The sequence below is a fragment of the Xyrauchen texanus genome, chromosome 44 (genome assembly GCF_025860055.1).
Source record: "Xyrauchen texanus isolate HMW12.3.18 chromosome 44, RBS_HiC_50CHRs, whole genome shotgun sequence".
Taxonomy (NCBI): Eukaryota; Metazoa; Chordata; class Actinopteri; order Cypriniformes; family Catostomidae; genus Xyrauchen; species Xyrauchen texanus.
In genome coordinates, this window is record NC_068319.1 from 3143626 (window position 1) to 3158861 (window position 15236).

Here is a 15236-nt window from a genome sequence, read left to right on the forward strand (position 1 = left end):
TACTTTCCGTACCCACTGTATATATTATTTACCAAAAATTTAAAACATTCACCCATTTACTCTGACAGCTCCAGTCACCATTCACTGACATGATGTGACAAAAACATGAAGTGAAAGTCATGTCTGTGAATGGTGACTGAGGCTAACATTCTGACTAGCATTATCTTTTGTGTTGCCCTGAAGAACGTCATACAGGTTTGGAACAACATGAGGGTGAGTAAATGTCAGCAGAATGAACTATCCCTTTAATATCTTGCTTCTCAAGAAAATGTATCTTGTTTTGAGTTTATACATGTTTTCTGGAGACTGACTAAGAAAATAGATTTTTGCAGTGTGCAAATTCAAACAGCATTAACCTGCTCCTGCTGTACTGTTGTTGCACAGCTGTAGCGCGAGAGGCTTACTTAACATCGATATCGGAGACGTGCTGGAAACGATTAGCGATCCGAATATCCCGGCAGATAGAGCGCTTTGAGGCGGATTGGCGCCAAGCTCACCGGGTGGCACAAGTTGACTAGCTGCTAGATACTTCTTATCCGAGAGAATGTTGGCGTAAAACTTGATCATGATGCTAATGTCCTCGCGAAGTCGTTTGTCACCCTGGGTGGGAAATTTAGATGCAACACTGAAAATCAGAGAAAACAATAATTAGGATCAATTCAGTTTACTAAAGGACAAAGAGAACCAAATAAACTTTATAAAAGCAGGGGTCACACCTATTGACCAATATATGTTTTTAAAAAAGGTTTTTCTCTCTGGTACCTGAAATAATCAAAGGCGGTGGAGTATATCTTTTCTCGCAGGACATTGCGGATGGTGGCATTGGTCACTACGTCCGAGTGCAGTAGGGAGAGTCCGAGCGTCAACAACCTGAGTCCACAGAAATATCATGAAATCATATTTATAAGATCATTTTCTAAAGCACAGTATAAAGGTAAAGTTGTGTCTTTGTCTTCTCGCTAACCTGAAACGAGGTCCGATGGCCGCTACGTGGCGGTTCAAGCTGCTCTTTGGACTGCCAACATTAAGAGAGAGGGATCTATGCAGGAGACTGCTGAATATCTCCACCTGATCAGCGCTGGAGTACTTTGCTATCTCAAAGCGCTGCACCAGGAACTGTAGGAATTGAAAACAAATGTAAAAAAATGCAGACAGTTCCTTTGTCCCTCTGATGACCACACCAAATTAGTAAAAAAGAACTGTGAATGTTTACTAATTCGTAAGATGTACTTACAAAGTATGAGCATAAAACTAGAGCTAGACCTTTAATCGGTTTGACCGATATTTTTTTAACAGATATTTTAACTTTTCTGCTTTTATTATTTTTAAGCAGCTTCATTTAGCTTTTAAGTTTATTTTTAAGATGTACGATACTAGAGGTAGGCCGATAATCGGTTTGACCCCCCAAAAAAAGTACCAATATTCACATTTTGCCACACTATTCTACTGTATCCAAAAGATTCAATAAATATGAACGTGTGTTTCTAAACAATAGGACCCAAAAATTATATACACACACACACACACACACACACACACACCACAGTTAGTTTCCGATCCTCAAATCTGATTGGACGAGAGACGTTCCATGAGCACTGATGGTCTGACACATCAGCACTCGGACGCTTCACTGAGTGTGTATCACTCCGCTTCTGTTCCTGCTGTTCTAAACTAAAGTGTAAGGGCAGTGCAAATGTGTTAAGAGATACTGTTTGTCTTTTTTTTTTTTACATTACATATGTATTACACAGGCAGTGGCAAAAGATCATTTTTGTGTGTAATATGAGCCAGTAAGGTGATGTGAAGTGAATCAGCATCAGCTAGTGTCTATAAAACAGCTCTTAATGATTGCTCGTCTAAACTGCACTACTAAAGCTAGGAAATAGCTTTAAACGAACAACTTCAGTATTATGGCTCATCACAGCTGTTTAAAATAGCGGAGGACATTGCAGTTTCTATAGTGAATGACACTTGCGCACCGTCTACTGTGAAATAGAGAGGAATACCCCCACTTAGAAGCTATTTTTCCACTGAGAAAGCTGATCTTCAGAAAGCTGACAGCATCTCTGCTTGGGAGTGGCAACAGCTGATCACAAACGCTCTGTCTGTCTCTCTCTCTCTCTCTCTCTCTCTCTCTCTCTTCAATAACTTGTTCGAAACAGCTCAAGCCGTGACACTATTTCTGAAGTGATCTTTTTGAATCACTAACGAAGGCTTGCATGCATCATTTGTTTTGAACAGCAACGGCAGATTCTGATCCGTTGTGTAAGAAAGTATTTCCAAGCACAAATGAGAGTTTATGAACGTACTTGATTTTTCCTATATTTTTTTAAAATTAACTTTAAATTTAATGAACTGTTGTATATATCGCAATTATGCGATATGGCCGTAAATCAGCACTGCTGCGATTACCTACGGCACTCAGCCGTATCACAGCTGTGCTGATGCAGGGCCATATCGCACTTTTGCTTGTGTAATATATACATTTTTATACATATTTTTTTTTATATCATCATCCAAACATTCATTTAAAACATTTAAATAATATTTATATACGTATTTTGTGGGGAAAAATTATGTAAATTAAAAAGTTACCAGACGCTTAAACATAAATGCTCGGTATAGTTATTGGTTGAAAATAAATAAACAAACAGATTGGTCAATCTTTATATTCAACATTTTAAATCGGAAAACTAAAAAACTTAAAACTATTAATTACTATTAATAACTATTAAATACTATAATTAAAGAGTTTCTAGATACAATTACACAGATGTTTTGTTTTAAGAACACAAAATTGAGGAGGGTGAGATTTCTGTGCAAGGTGTGTGTGTGTGTGTGTGTGTGAGCTATATATGGTGTGTATCATAAGGAGCTTTCAGTAAAGTAAATCTGTTGTCCTCTCATGACAGGACAGCTACGAAAATGCCCATGAGCTTTGATGGATAAAGAAGGTAACAGGCAGTAACCTCTATCCAGATGTAGTGGGGCGTGACGTCGGGTGGGCAGGGGATGGGCTGGCTCTCCTCTGATGCCGCGAGAGGGTCCGCCTCCACCTGAGCGTCTGAGAACAGCCCCATCTTCAGCTCAACGGTCATCAACCACGCGCCTGCCATCTCCCTCATGAACTGACCCCAGAACAAAGGGGAAATTGATTAAAAAGCATTTTCGAAAACCTGTATAGCTAACATATGCACATAAAGGGAGTGATAATCTTTTGCAATGAAAACACAGATGAAGGGGACAGTAGATGTGCATACACCTATGTCTTACCTGGACTTCAATGCCAGACCTGGCAGCCAGGAGCCACTCCCAACAGGCTATAGCTGTTTCCATACCATTCTCTGTAAACATCTTTAACGGGGACCAGCACAGGAGATGTAGGAGCTGAGGGTCGCACTCTGCACAATACAAGAGAAAAAGCAAACCTGTTTACATTCCTTGAAGAAATATTCTAGGTTAAGTACAAGTTAAAATTCATTGAAATGTGATTGGTTGTACGTTTATATTCCTACCCTGAATATACCTGTAATAAATGTTCCAGTTTATGCTGTGCATTATAAACTTTCTCTACCTGTGAAATTACTTATCTTATTTGATGATGCAACCAAGGACATTTAGCAATTCATGTAGCATTTATAAAACAACATGTGATAACGCAATATTGGCATGTTTGTAATGTAGTCATGTGCCTTTGGAGCTGATCAGCAGTGCTGCCAATTTAAACATGGCTTCAGTAAAGGCTTCGGGCTGTCCTCCATCCAGAGCTTTAGTCATCTGTTGAATCATAAGTTTATTCAGGTCTGATGTGCTCCGCGTGGCCTCTGAGAAATGAATCATGCCTGCCACCTGTGCGTGACATGCGATCAGTTAAAACTCTGATTATTAAACGCTACTTTCATAAAACATCCATGTGCTTTTGTTTTATTATTTCGTTTGAAGACTGAACGAACTGTCTGTACCTCTCCAGTATAGCGGTTTCTCAGGTTGAGGGAGGCCATGAAGTTGGAGTAGTCTTTCTTTACACAGGTGGGTCTCTCTGTGAGCTGAGTGGTCTAACATAATATAGAAAACATATGGTTTGGATCCACACACAGAAGAAAAGGCAACAGTTGTAATTCAATACATTTTTTTGGATCATTTTCAACCTAACGTTTATGACATCCTGTCAATTAGTCGATTTCCCATTTGATTATAAACAAACAAGTCAATATTATTGTCTGTGGTAATAGACAACAGTACTAAAACGTCTTCTTTGCAATCTTCATGCCATGCATATACATACCACGTGTAACCATCCACTCAATTCTCAAATGGATAAAATTAATTTATACCCTACAGTTTTTTCACCAAATATCCTTGAATGTTCTTTTACATAGATTAAGATTGAAAACATTAACTAATATAAATAAAAGTTATATCAAAAATACTACTTTAACACACAATATCCCTTCTCCATGAACTAAACGAGCACAACACGTGCAGAATATGAGTGTTTGTCATCTTACACCCAGACTAGTGCTCTGACGATTATATCCAGCAAAGTGTAGGATGCTTTCTGTGGCCATAGCCAGGCCTGTGTGCTGGGACAGACCGGACACCCAGTTCTGATGTTTATTCAGGTATTCCTGCGAAAAATACACAGATTTCAACATCAACTTTATAAGGCAAATAGGATTGCAGAGGACAGTAGCCAAATGTAGCACAATGCACACCTGTAGGTGAGATTTGGTGACTGATGGTGCCCATTTCATGGCCTCTTTCAGGATTTCTCCACAGCGGGCGGCAAAGTCTTTCACAATACTCTACATGAGACAAATGACATCACATATCAGCCTGACAACTCTATCGCAAACAACAATCCATTGGCCATAACATTCTTTTAGTAAGCAGTCAAATATGCAGATTTAAACTAAAATGTAATATATAAAATAAATTATATATATACACATACAGTTGTGGACAAAAATATTGGCACCCTTGGTAAATATGAGCAAAGAAGGCTGTGAAAAAAGTCTGCATCATTTATCCTTTTGAGTTTTCAAAATAATCGAAACTTTAATTGAAGTAAAACAATCGAAAGAGGGGAAATATCTCATTACTAAATAAATATTTTTCTCCAAAACACATTGGCCATAATTATTGGCACCCCTTTATTTAATACTTTTTGAAACCTCACTTTGCCAAGATAACAGTTCTGAGTCTTCTCTTATAATGCCTAATGAGGTAGGAGAACACATGGCAAGAGATGAGACCATTCGTCCATACAGAATCTCTCCAGATCCTTAAAATCCATTCAGAGGTTCATGTTGGTGGACTCTCCTCTTCAGTTCACCCCACAGGTTTTCTATGGGGTTCAGGTCATTGGACTGGGATGGCCATGGCAGAACGCTTGATTTTGTGGTCAGTGAACCATTTTTTTTGTGTTGATTTTGATGTTTGTTTTGGATCATTTTAGGCTTTCTGGCAGAGGCAGCCAGGTTTAGATTTTTTATCTGTTGGTATATGATAGAGTCCATGATGCCATATATCCAAACAAGACGTCCAGGACCTCTGTGCGCCAAACCCATCTCTGGTGTTTGCTGCCAAAAAAGCTCTTTTTTTTTGTTCATCTGACCATATCACCCAGTCGCATTTGAAGTTCCAGTAGTTCTGGCAAACTGAAGACACTTGAGGTTATTGTTGCAACAGAGGCTTTTTTATTCAAACCCTCCCAAACAACTTGTTGTGATGCCTTTTCCAGGCCGATTCTTAAGATCTCCAGTTGATTGGAACTTGTTAATTATTGCCCTGATGGTGGAAATGGGCATTTATTTTCTTTTTCACACTTCCCATTTTGTGAAGCTCAACAAACTTTTGCCGCACAGCAGAACTATATTCTTTGGTTTTATCCATGTGATTGATGATTAAGAGAATTTGGCCTGTGTGTTACCTCATATTTATACCCATGTGAAACAGGAAGTAATGACTGAACAATTTCATCTTCCTAGTCACCCAGGTGTACTAAAACATTTAAATATGAAGGGGAATATACTTCAGATATATATACATCAGTGCAAATAATTTTGGCCAATGTGTTTTGGAAAAAAATATTTAATAATGAGATACTTCCCCTTTCGATTGTTTTACTTCAATAAAGGTTCGATTTTTGTGAATTTTTTTAATGAAAGATCAAAAGGACAAACAATGCAGATTTTTTTTCACAGCCTTCTTTATTCATATTTACCAATGGCCACCACTGTATGTGTGTATATATATATATATATATATATATATATATATATATATATATATATATATATATATACGGCTTATTAATGACAGAGATTAGAGGAGAATGACCAGACTGGACAGGAAGCTGACAGGAAGGTGACAGTAACCCAAAATAATTTCTGAACATACAACATGTCGAACATTGTGGCGGATGGGCTACAGCAGCAGAGGACTCCTCCGGGTACCATGACTGTCAGCTTAGAACAGAAAACCGAGGCTGCAGTGGGCGCAGGCTCACCCAAACTGGATAATGGACGATTGGAAAAACATCGCCTGCTCTGACAAATCTGGATTTCTGCTGAGGTGCATAGATGGTAGTCCAACTGCAGCCTCAGTTTTCTGTTCTTGGCTGACAGAAGTAGAACCCAACATGGTCTTCTGCTGTTGTAGGCCATCCGCCTCAAGATTCGATATGTTGTGCATTCTGAGATAATATTCTGCCCACTACAATTGTACAGAGCAGTTATCAGAGTTATCATAGACTTTCTGTCAGTTTAAACCAGTCTGGCCATTCTCTGCTGACCTCTCTCATCAACAAGGCGTTTCCGTCCCCAGTACTTGGATGTTTTTTGTTTTTTGCACCATTCTCTTTACACTCTAGAGACTGCTGTGTGTGAAAATCCCAGGACATCAGCAGTTACAGAAATACTCAAACCAGCCCATCTGGTACCAACTATCATGCCACGGTCCAAATCACTGAGATCACATTTTTGTCCCCATTCTGATGGTTGATGTGAACATTAACTGAAGTTCCTGACCCGTATCTGCATGATTATATACATTACACTGCTGCCACATGATTGGTTGATTAGATAATCTCATGAATCAGTAGATGTACAGGTGCACCTAATAAAGTGGATGATGAGTGTATATATGTATATAAAAAATATATTTTAAATAAAGAGTTATACTGGATTTTAACACATAAATTAATACAGAAACTAATCAAATAGGTAAATACAAAATACAAGTGAAAGATTAGGGGTGGTGTAAAAGTACCTCTCTGGCTTCATACGTGTCAGGCACTGTGATTCGGTATGGAGTGTCTGGTATGTCATAATATGGCTGGTCTTTGTGGATGTCCTGCAGGAAAGTTTAAGGTCAATAGTGTTTTATAAACACCTCCTGTAATAAATCGCTGAATATCTCCATATGAGAAAGCTAATGGAGTGATCTGAGCAAAATAAGAGCAACCTACAGCACTGAGTGAAACCGAGAGGGTCTGCAAGATGTCCAGCATTGTCTTCAGGACACGACCGCTCCACAACAGATGAGGAAAACTACAAGAAATACAAAGAAACATAGTACGGTTAGATATAACCTTTAAAGACATAAACCAGAGTTATCCTTAATATGTTATGTGCTTTTTGCTGTTCAGATTACAAAAAAAATGAAACTAAACGGATATGCTTGAATCTGATTTTGATTGCCAGTGTGAACAAAGTTTTAGACAGTCTACATCAATACAGTCTAATGTAATCTGTGTACAACAATGCTTTAAAATGAAGGTTGAAATCTTTTGATGTGGTATTCCAAACCTAAATTCTGACAAAGTTCCCCAATCCTTGATGACGTTGTTGAACGCTTCAAAATAAAAGACACGATTCAGTCAGGAATCAGTCTGAGTGTTATGGAGAAGGACTCACGTTTCTGCAAGGCCTGACAGATATTTGTCAGCCACCCTTCGTATTCTCTTGTGAATATGGTTGAAATTGACCAATAGGAATTGAGCATGACACTCTAACTCCTCCTCATGGGTTTTAGTCTTCGGCTAGAAATAAAGATAGGAGATATGAATTTCTGTTTTCACCAACCGCAACCGTCAAAACGGCAAGACATTTCGTCAGTCACTTGGTTTCTATTTCTGTCGGGTTGCCCTGGGTAGCTATTATTTTTTCATTTACCTTGTCGGCCATCATCTGAAGAAAGACGTCAAACACTTTGTCGCCAACTGCAATTACGCACTGCATCATTCCTGGATATGAGGATTTGACGAACAGATTCACGCCAGGATTTACAAATAATCATTCAGTAAATCAGTTCATTCATGCTCCATAAAACAATGATTGAAACACTGAGAAATTATGAAATGGTGTAACTCACCTGATTTATCCTTCTGGATAGCTCGGTCCTCAAAATAACGGAACATCACTTGGAAACGATCAGAGTCTAGCGAGCGTAGCACCCTGAGAATATTGACATGTCAAAATAAAAGTCGGACGGTAATTTCTGACAAAACTAGTGATCTCTGCTGATCCGACCGGGCATTGTCACATACCTCATGTATTCTAGCCGATAGACGGACAGCAGGTAGGTGGACATGGCAAAGTCCAGTTTATTAATGAGAGCAGCGACCTCAGGAGGAGGATCCAGAAGGTTTGTGATGGTGCTCCTTAAATCGTTCAATTCAGCCTGTGAGACACCAAATAAAAACACGGATTTCACAAACTTCAACATTAACGATCAGGCTTTCTATCTTTATCACAAGGGCAAAGACGAGCATATTTACTGTGGTGACAGTATCGTTTTTGAGGGCAGAGTTATACTGCAGCTCAGAGCGTAGGGGCTCTCCACTCGGGAACGTCAGCAGGGGAGATTTGGTTGCGATTTCACACACTCCCTCGTACCATTCTTCCGGCCACAAACCTGAAGCGTGATTTAGTGACATAGTAACTTAAGTAGAGGTAGCGGCATTACTACATAGAAATCTGTTGGTAGAAAAATGTAAACAAAAATATTAACCAAGTACATTGAATTATAAATAAAACATTTTCTGACCTGAACCCTCTACGGCGAAGCCCATGACGACTGAATAGAGCCAGAAATCTCTGAAGAGCTTCTGTAGTCTCGGTTTGGCCTCTTTAATGGGCAGCAAACGTTTGGTCAGCTATTAGATCAAAACAAATAATCAGATAAACCAATAAGAGCAACATGCAACAAAGAGGTTTTAACACAACTACATCTGCATGTCCAGACTATCTGGTGCTGAATGTAAAATACATTTAGTCAGCTATAGCAATGATAACATTACATTTATTCATTTAGAAGACATATTTATCCAAATGTATTTGCAAATATGGAAAAACAAGTAATTTATCACAAAGCAAACAACAATATTTACAGTGCCTCCCAATGCACCTTTTTTATACATTTATAGTTAAAAATATATATATTTTTTAAAAACCTTTTAAATATAAATGTGAAATCAAGAGTATAAATGTCAAAATCAACGTCAAAATATGACCTCTAAATATGCATTTATATTTTAATGCAAAATATAAATGTTGAACCTTATAACATTTAGTGGCTCCCAATTTTACCAAAATATTTTTAGTACCGGTATCAATTTTTTTTACATTTATTCCCTCGTAAAAACATCTAATTTTCACACATCTACTGTTAAAAAAATTATTAAATATAAATATAAACTTGAAATCAGAATGTAAATCTTAAAATCAAAACAATAACTCTAAATATAAATGTAAATTTTACGACAGCTAAATTAAACATTCTGTGCCGTCCGACAGTACCAGATTTAACTATTTGTATCTTTTTATATATATATATATATATATATATATATATATATATATATATATATATATAAATATATGGCTAATTTGTATACATTTATGGTAAAAAAAAAAAAAAAAGGATATTTTTTAAAACTATTAAGTATAAAAATAAACATTAAATATAAATATAAACTCTAAATATACATTTACATTTTACGACAAAATATAAATAATGAACTAAATATTTAGTGCTGCCCAATTTGACCAAATGTAGTTAAATATGCTCTTTTGAAAACTATCATGTCGTAAAACATCTGATTTTATAAATATATTTTTAAAAATATATATTAAAAAACCTATTAAATATAAACTTAAAATTTGAATTTAAATCTTAAAATTGAAACACTAACTCGAAATATAAATGTTAAATTAAAATCGAAATATTACCTCTAAATATTTATTTCAATATTGACTTGAAATATTAATCATGAACTAAACATTGAGACAACAAATTGGTGCCATTTGTGGTGAATAAATCTTCAATAAAATTGGACTGTTTTTTGTAAGCACTTGATTTGCCTTCGGCGCCCCTTAATACACTGTAAAAATGTCTGTCACCATTACAGCAAGCCCATCACTTACCACAGCAATGACGGGAATGAGAACTCCTAAATTACCAGCACTGCTCGACGCCTGTGGACAAATGAACACAAGTGGAATTATTAAAAAATACGAATTGAAAACTTTGCACTTTATAACTCAAAAATAAGATGTTAGAGGCCAAACATTTAATCACTTTAGCACTTTCACTGGTGAATACTGAATCCAAATCCCATTATTGCAGTAACACTGATCTGGTTTGGATTAAAACGTCCCTTCCTGATGCTATTAAGGACAGATCACATTAAGCAGACTGCACTGCATTTCAGCATTCACTCTTACTTTACAATAAACAGGACCATAGAGAGAATGCTATTATACAATGTTTTGTTTTGGGGGTTTTTCTCCCCAATTTGGACAGCCCAATTCCCAATGCGCTCCAAGTCCTCGTGGTGGCATAGTGACTCGCCTCATTACGGGTGGCGGAGGACGAATCTCAGTTGCCTCCGTGTCTGAGACCGTCAATCCATGCATCTTATCACGTGGCTTGTTAAGCACGTTACTGCAGAGACATAGCACATGTGGAGGCTTCAAGATATTCTTCACGGCATCCACGCACAACTCACCACGCGAGAACCACATTATAGTGACCACGAGGAGGTTACCCCATGTGACTCTACCCTCCCTAGCAACCGGGCCAATTTGGTTGCTTAGGAGACCTGCCTGGAGTCACTCAGCACGCCCTGGATTCAAACTCGTGACTCCAGGTGTGATAGTCAGCGTCAATACTCGCTGAGCAACCCCGTTCCTCCTCTATTATACAATGTTATACATTGCAATATTCTTAGACACTTCATGCGCAACGCTAATTGATGCATTCAGTCCAATTTGTATGCTGCTTTCTTATGCATTGTTGGCCGTTTGGCCTTTAATTGACAGTTTAGTTGAGAGACATGAAAGTGGAGACAAGAAGTGGATCGGGACATGATGCAGGCCGGAGTCTTTATTTATTGTCATGTATCTACTCAACAGAACGTTCAAGCATTAGTTCATTTAAAATGCAAATTCTGTCATAAACATCATCGACGTAAAAACCTGCCATGATCTATGTGCATATTCTTAAAAATGTCTCATTTTGTTTTCCACAGAAAAACAAAAGTCATATGGGTTGGTAAAGATATCAGAATGAGTAAATAATGACAGAAAACAATTTCCGATGTTTGTACCTTGAGGGCGGGGCCCTTCTCGCTGACTCTTTCACTGGCCCGTTTGCCCTCCAGCCCGAGCTGAACAAACAGCTCCAGAAGGTTCACAAGAAGCTCATCCACCATTTGCTCAGTCTGAAGATTTGCAGCGATGTTCGCCAGAGCGTTGATCACGGCCAGAGAACAGTGCCTGGACCAATTACAAGACAATACTGAGTAGCCTGACAGCTTAAAGATGCACTTATGAATTGTGCAAATTAAGAGCAGAGACAACAGTGCCGATTAATCACCTGTATCCATGATCCTTGTAGCCTTTGGTGGAGTAAACCATAGAGCTGGCCTTCACGCTTATCTGCTGGAATAAGTTCCACACTTCCTGGTAAATGTATTGCTGCCGGAAACAAACAGAGCAGAGAGATAAGCACCAATGACTGATCAAACAATATCTATAAGTATTCAATAAGACTCCTGCACTAGCCTATATTCCAAGTCATCTGAAGCCATATAATCACATTATGGACGCCATATTTGATTTGGGCCGCATACTCAGCTCATCATTTATTTGATATTAAATAGAGAATTGTGAAGCTGTTAAAGGAATACTCCAACGACAGCAAAACATTATTTAGACTCGTCCCTCATTTTCTTGAAAACAAAAGCAAAAATCTGTGTTCCAGTGAGACACTTACAATGGAAGTCAATGGGGCCAATCTGTAAACATTAAAATGGTCACTGTTTCAAAAGTATAGCCACAAGACATAAACAATATGTGTGTTAACATGATTTTAGTCTGATAAAATGGCTTAATCATCTTTTATGTAGTTACATCCAATATTGCAACTTTGTTGCCATGACGACATAATGCCGTAAACCCTGTAATCCCGCAAAAACAATGATTTAAACAACCTTACAGCTCAAATAATCCACACGTTTTAACAAAATAATTAAATGTGCTTTTACAAAATTATAAGCTTCACATTTCTGCCTTTAAACCCTCCAAAAATTGTCCCCATTCACTTCCATTGTAAATGCCTCACTGGAACTTCAGTTTTTGCTTTTTTACCCTTTAAGCTTTTTAAAGATTTCCTGTTTCAGTGGCATTCCCAAAATTAAAGGCTTATACCTCGACAAAAGAAACAAGGAGGGTCAAGTGTTTGGTATCACAGAAAAGAAAACTTAAAAAAATTTATGATATAGATTTTGATACATTCTGAGACTTTTTGCCTAAGAAAATTTTTTGGCTAAAAGTTTACATATTTGACATTATATATCTCTGGGAGTAAATAAGGTGGCTCTGAAAAACTGCCTTTGTTTTGTTCCCAATCATGTCAACAGTGTCTGGGAAAAAGTTTCGGTTGATCTGACAAACCAATAAAAAGTTATAGAATTACAATTATAATTTATCAGTGTCCAAAACCGTCTCCAAACAAATAAAAGATAATAATTGTCCATAAAAACTAATTACACATGCAAACACAACAATGACTAAAGGTTTGCAAAGCATGCAGACATTATTTTAATAATTAGATTTCACAGAATGAGTTTCATTCTGTGTCATTTGAGTCATCATTGAATCTGTGTCATGTATTTGGCGCCATCTCCTGGTGGCCATATGTAACATTGTGCTTCATGTGGATTATCTAATGATCTATACATCTGATTATCTCATGTGGAACGTCGCTTTAAAGATAATCGGCTCCTCTAAGTAATGGTATTTTATGTTCTGTTTATTTTTCGTGAAGTTACAAGCAAAAACGTGGCATATAAGCAACACCAACATAATTGTACCAACAATCATGCCATGGTCCAAATCCCCATTCTGATGGTTGATGTGAACATTAACTGAAGCTCCTGACCCGTATCTGTGTGATTGTATGCTCTGCACTGCTGCCACACGTTTGGCTGATTAGATAATCGCATGGATGATGATTGGTGCCAGACGGGCTGGTTTGAGTATTTCTGTAACTGCTGATCTCCTGGGATTTTCACGTAAAACTGTCTCTAGAATTTACTCAAAATTGTGCCAGAAACAAAAAACATCCAGTGAGTGGCAGTTCTGTGGATGAAACTGGTTCAACTGGTTTGAACTGATGAAGTCTACGGTAACTCAGATAACCGCTCTGTGCGATTGTGCTGAGAAGAATAGCGTGTCATAATGCTGTTCTGAGATGCGGGTTGGTGCTGTTTTGGTGGCACTTGTGGGACCTACACAATATTAGGCAGGTGATTTTAATGTTGTGGCTGATCGGTGTATACTTAGCTATTACTTGTTACATTTTTGTCTGTGAGTAAAACAAATAAGCTCTTGTAATCTACTATTTGAGAGCTTTCGATCAACATATGACACATACGTTGCTGGAAACATTTGATGAGTTTGATGTTTTTAAATTTGTCTGCTAATTTCAAAGCACGAGTGCTTCATAGAATATAGAAGTCAATCAGGTTTGTAGCGACATTATGGTGAGTAAATAATGACCACATTTACATTTTTGGGTGAAGTATTCCTTTAAATGCACTAAACTAATCTATTCTTCTGTGTGTGTACAGAATGCAAGATTCACTCCAAAACCCAGCTATATTTGAAATAGTGCACAAAAACAGTCATGTGCATCAGTTAGGGCTCAAAATAATGACACCGATTTGTATCATACCAGTTATAAGTAGTGTGCGAGTGTACAGTTGTACCAGACAACAAAGTCTCATAGTAAACCGTTTGTGTTGAGAGGCAGCTAGCAAGCCTATCACGTTAGGTTTGTGTGTTTTAAAGAGAGAACTGCGTCCGTACATTTCCTGTGATGACCATACAGCCCAGCTGATCTATGATCAGAACGTCCAGCTGTGTTGGCGGCTGACAGAACTTCTGCTGTAGGATCTGTAGAATGGGCTCCATCACACGAGGAGTGTCTCTCAGCGCCACTGCGATGTGTCCTAATGCCCGTATGGTGTGATCGGGGATGAGGTGGGCATCTCTGATGGAGGGGGACACAAATATCATGTAAAAAACAACAGGTTTGCTCATTTTCTTAAAGTGCACTTTAGTGAGTTGAGAGTTTCAGAAAATGAATGAACCGATGAAAGGCTACTGAATTAACTATTGAATGGCCAATAAACTGGTCTCTTAAACTAGAAACTTTTTTTTGTACCTCACTAAAAGCAAAATACTGAGTAAAGTTTGGAATTATATTAATGAAAAAACACACTAAATTGTGCTTTCTGAATTCATTTTCTGGGATGCAGTTTTATATGCTTGTATATTTAAGCAGTGAATATTTCAATTGAAAAGGTTTCGCACAAATTTCAATAATAAACTTTCACCTTCAATTTTTTCACAAATATTATCTTTATCATTTGACAGGTAATACTCATCCATTATATTTCGCTTTGCAAAATCACCTTTAAAATTTTAGTGGTTACAATTCAGTTGGAAATTCAACCTTATTGCACCACCTAGTGGTAAAGCCAAGAAGCAGCAAGTGAAGATTGAGCATCGGCACTCTACTTTTCCCACAATGCCAGGATGCGTGTACAATGTTGAATTTCAAACTGAATTTGAACTACTGAAATGTTTAGTGGTGATTTTGCAAAACCTGTCAAATAATAATGATTTTGTATGTAAACTTTGGAAGGTGAATATTTATAAGTG

At 37.6% G+C, this 15236-nt stretch overlaps 1 protein-coding gene across 4 annotated transcripts in view; it reads right to left on the bottom strand.

The window, feature by feature from the left end:
- The window catches only part of LOC127636844 (phosphatidylinositol 4-kinase alpha-like), a 47694-nt gene that overhangs the window by 20190 nt on the left and 12268 nt on the right, over positions 1-15236 (bottom strand). For 2 of the 4 annotated variants that reach the window (XM_052117615.1, XM_052117614.1), the window contains exons 16-36: positions 14379-14562; positions 11884-11984; positions 11615-11783; positions 10431-10481; positions 9052-9160; positions 8783-8919; positions 8552-8685; positions 8377-8459; positions 8178-8248; positions 7920-8044; positions 7472-7553; positions 7273-7356; positions 4716-4805; positions 4509-4628; positions 3963-4055; positions 3693-3849; positions 3274-3401; positions 2970-3128; positions 965-1116; positions 763-870; positions 498-625 (exon numbers count right to left, since the gene is read on the bottom strand). In XM_052117615.1, coding sequence (XP_051973575.1) covers positions 498-625; positions 763-870; positions 965-1116; positions 2970-3128; positions 3274-3401; positions 3693-3849; positions 3963-4055; positions 4509-4628; positions 4716-4805; positions 7273-7356; positions 7472-7553; positions 7920-8044; positions 8178-8248; positions 8377-8459; positions 8552-8685; positions 8783-8919; positions 9052-9160; positions 10431-10481; positions 11615-11783; positions 11884-11984; positions 14379-14562 — 2465 coding nt within the window. Of the gene's footprint in view, positions 1-404; positions 626-762; positions 871-964; positions 1117-2969; positions 3129-3273; positions 3402-3692; positions 3850-3962; positions 4056-4508; positions 4629-4715; positions 4806-7272; positions 7357-7471; positions 7554-7919; positions 8045-8177; positions 8249-8376; positions 8460-8551; positions 8686-8782; positions 8920-9051; positions 9161-10430; positions 10482-11614; positions 11784-11883; positions 11985-14378; positions 14563-15236 lie in introns of all 4 variants that reach the window. The other 2 variants (XM_052117613.1, XM_052117612.1) reach the window with 1 other exon arrangement.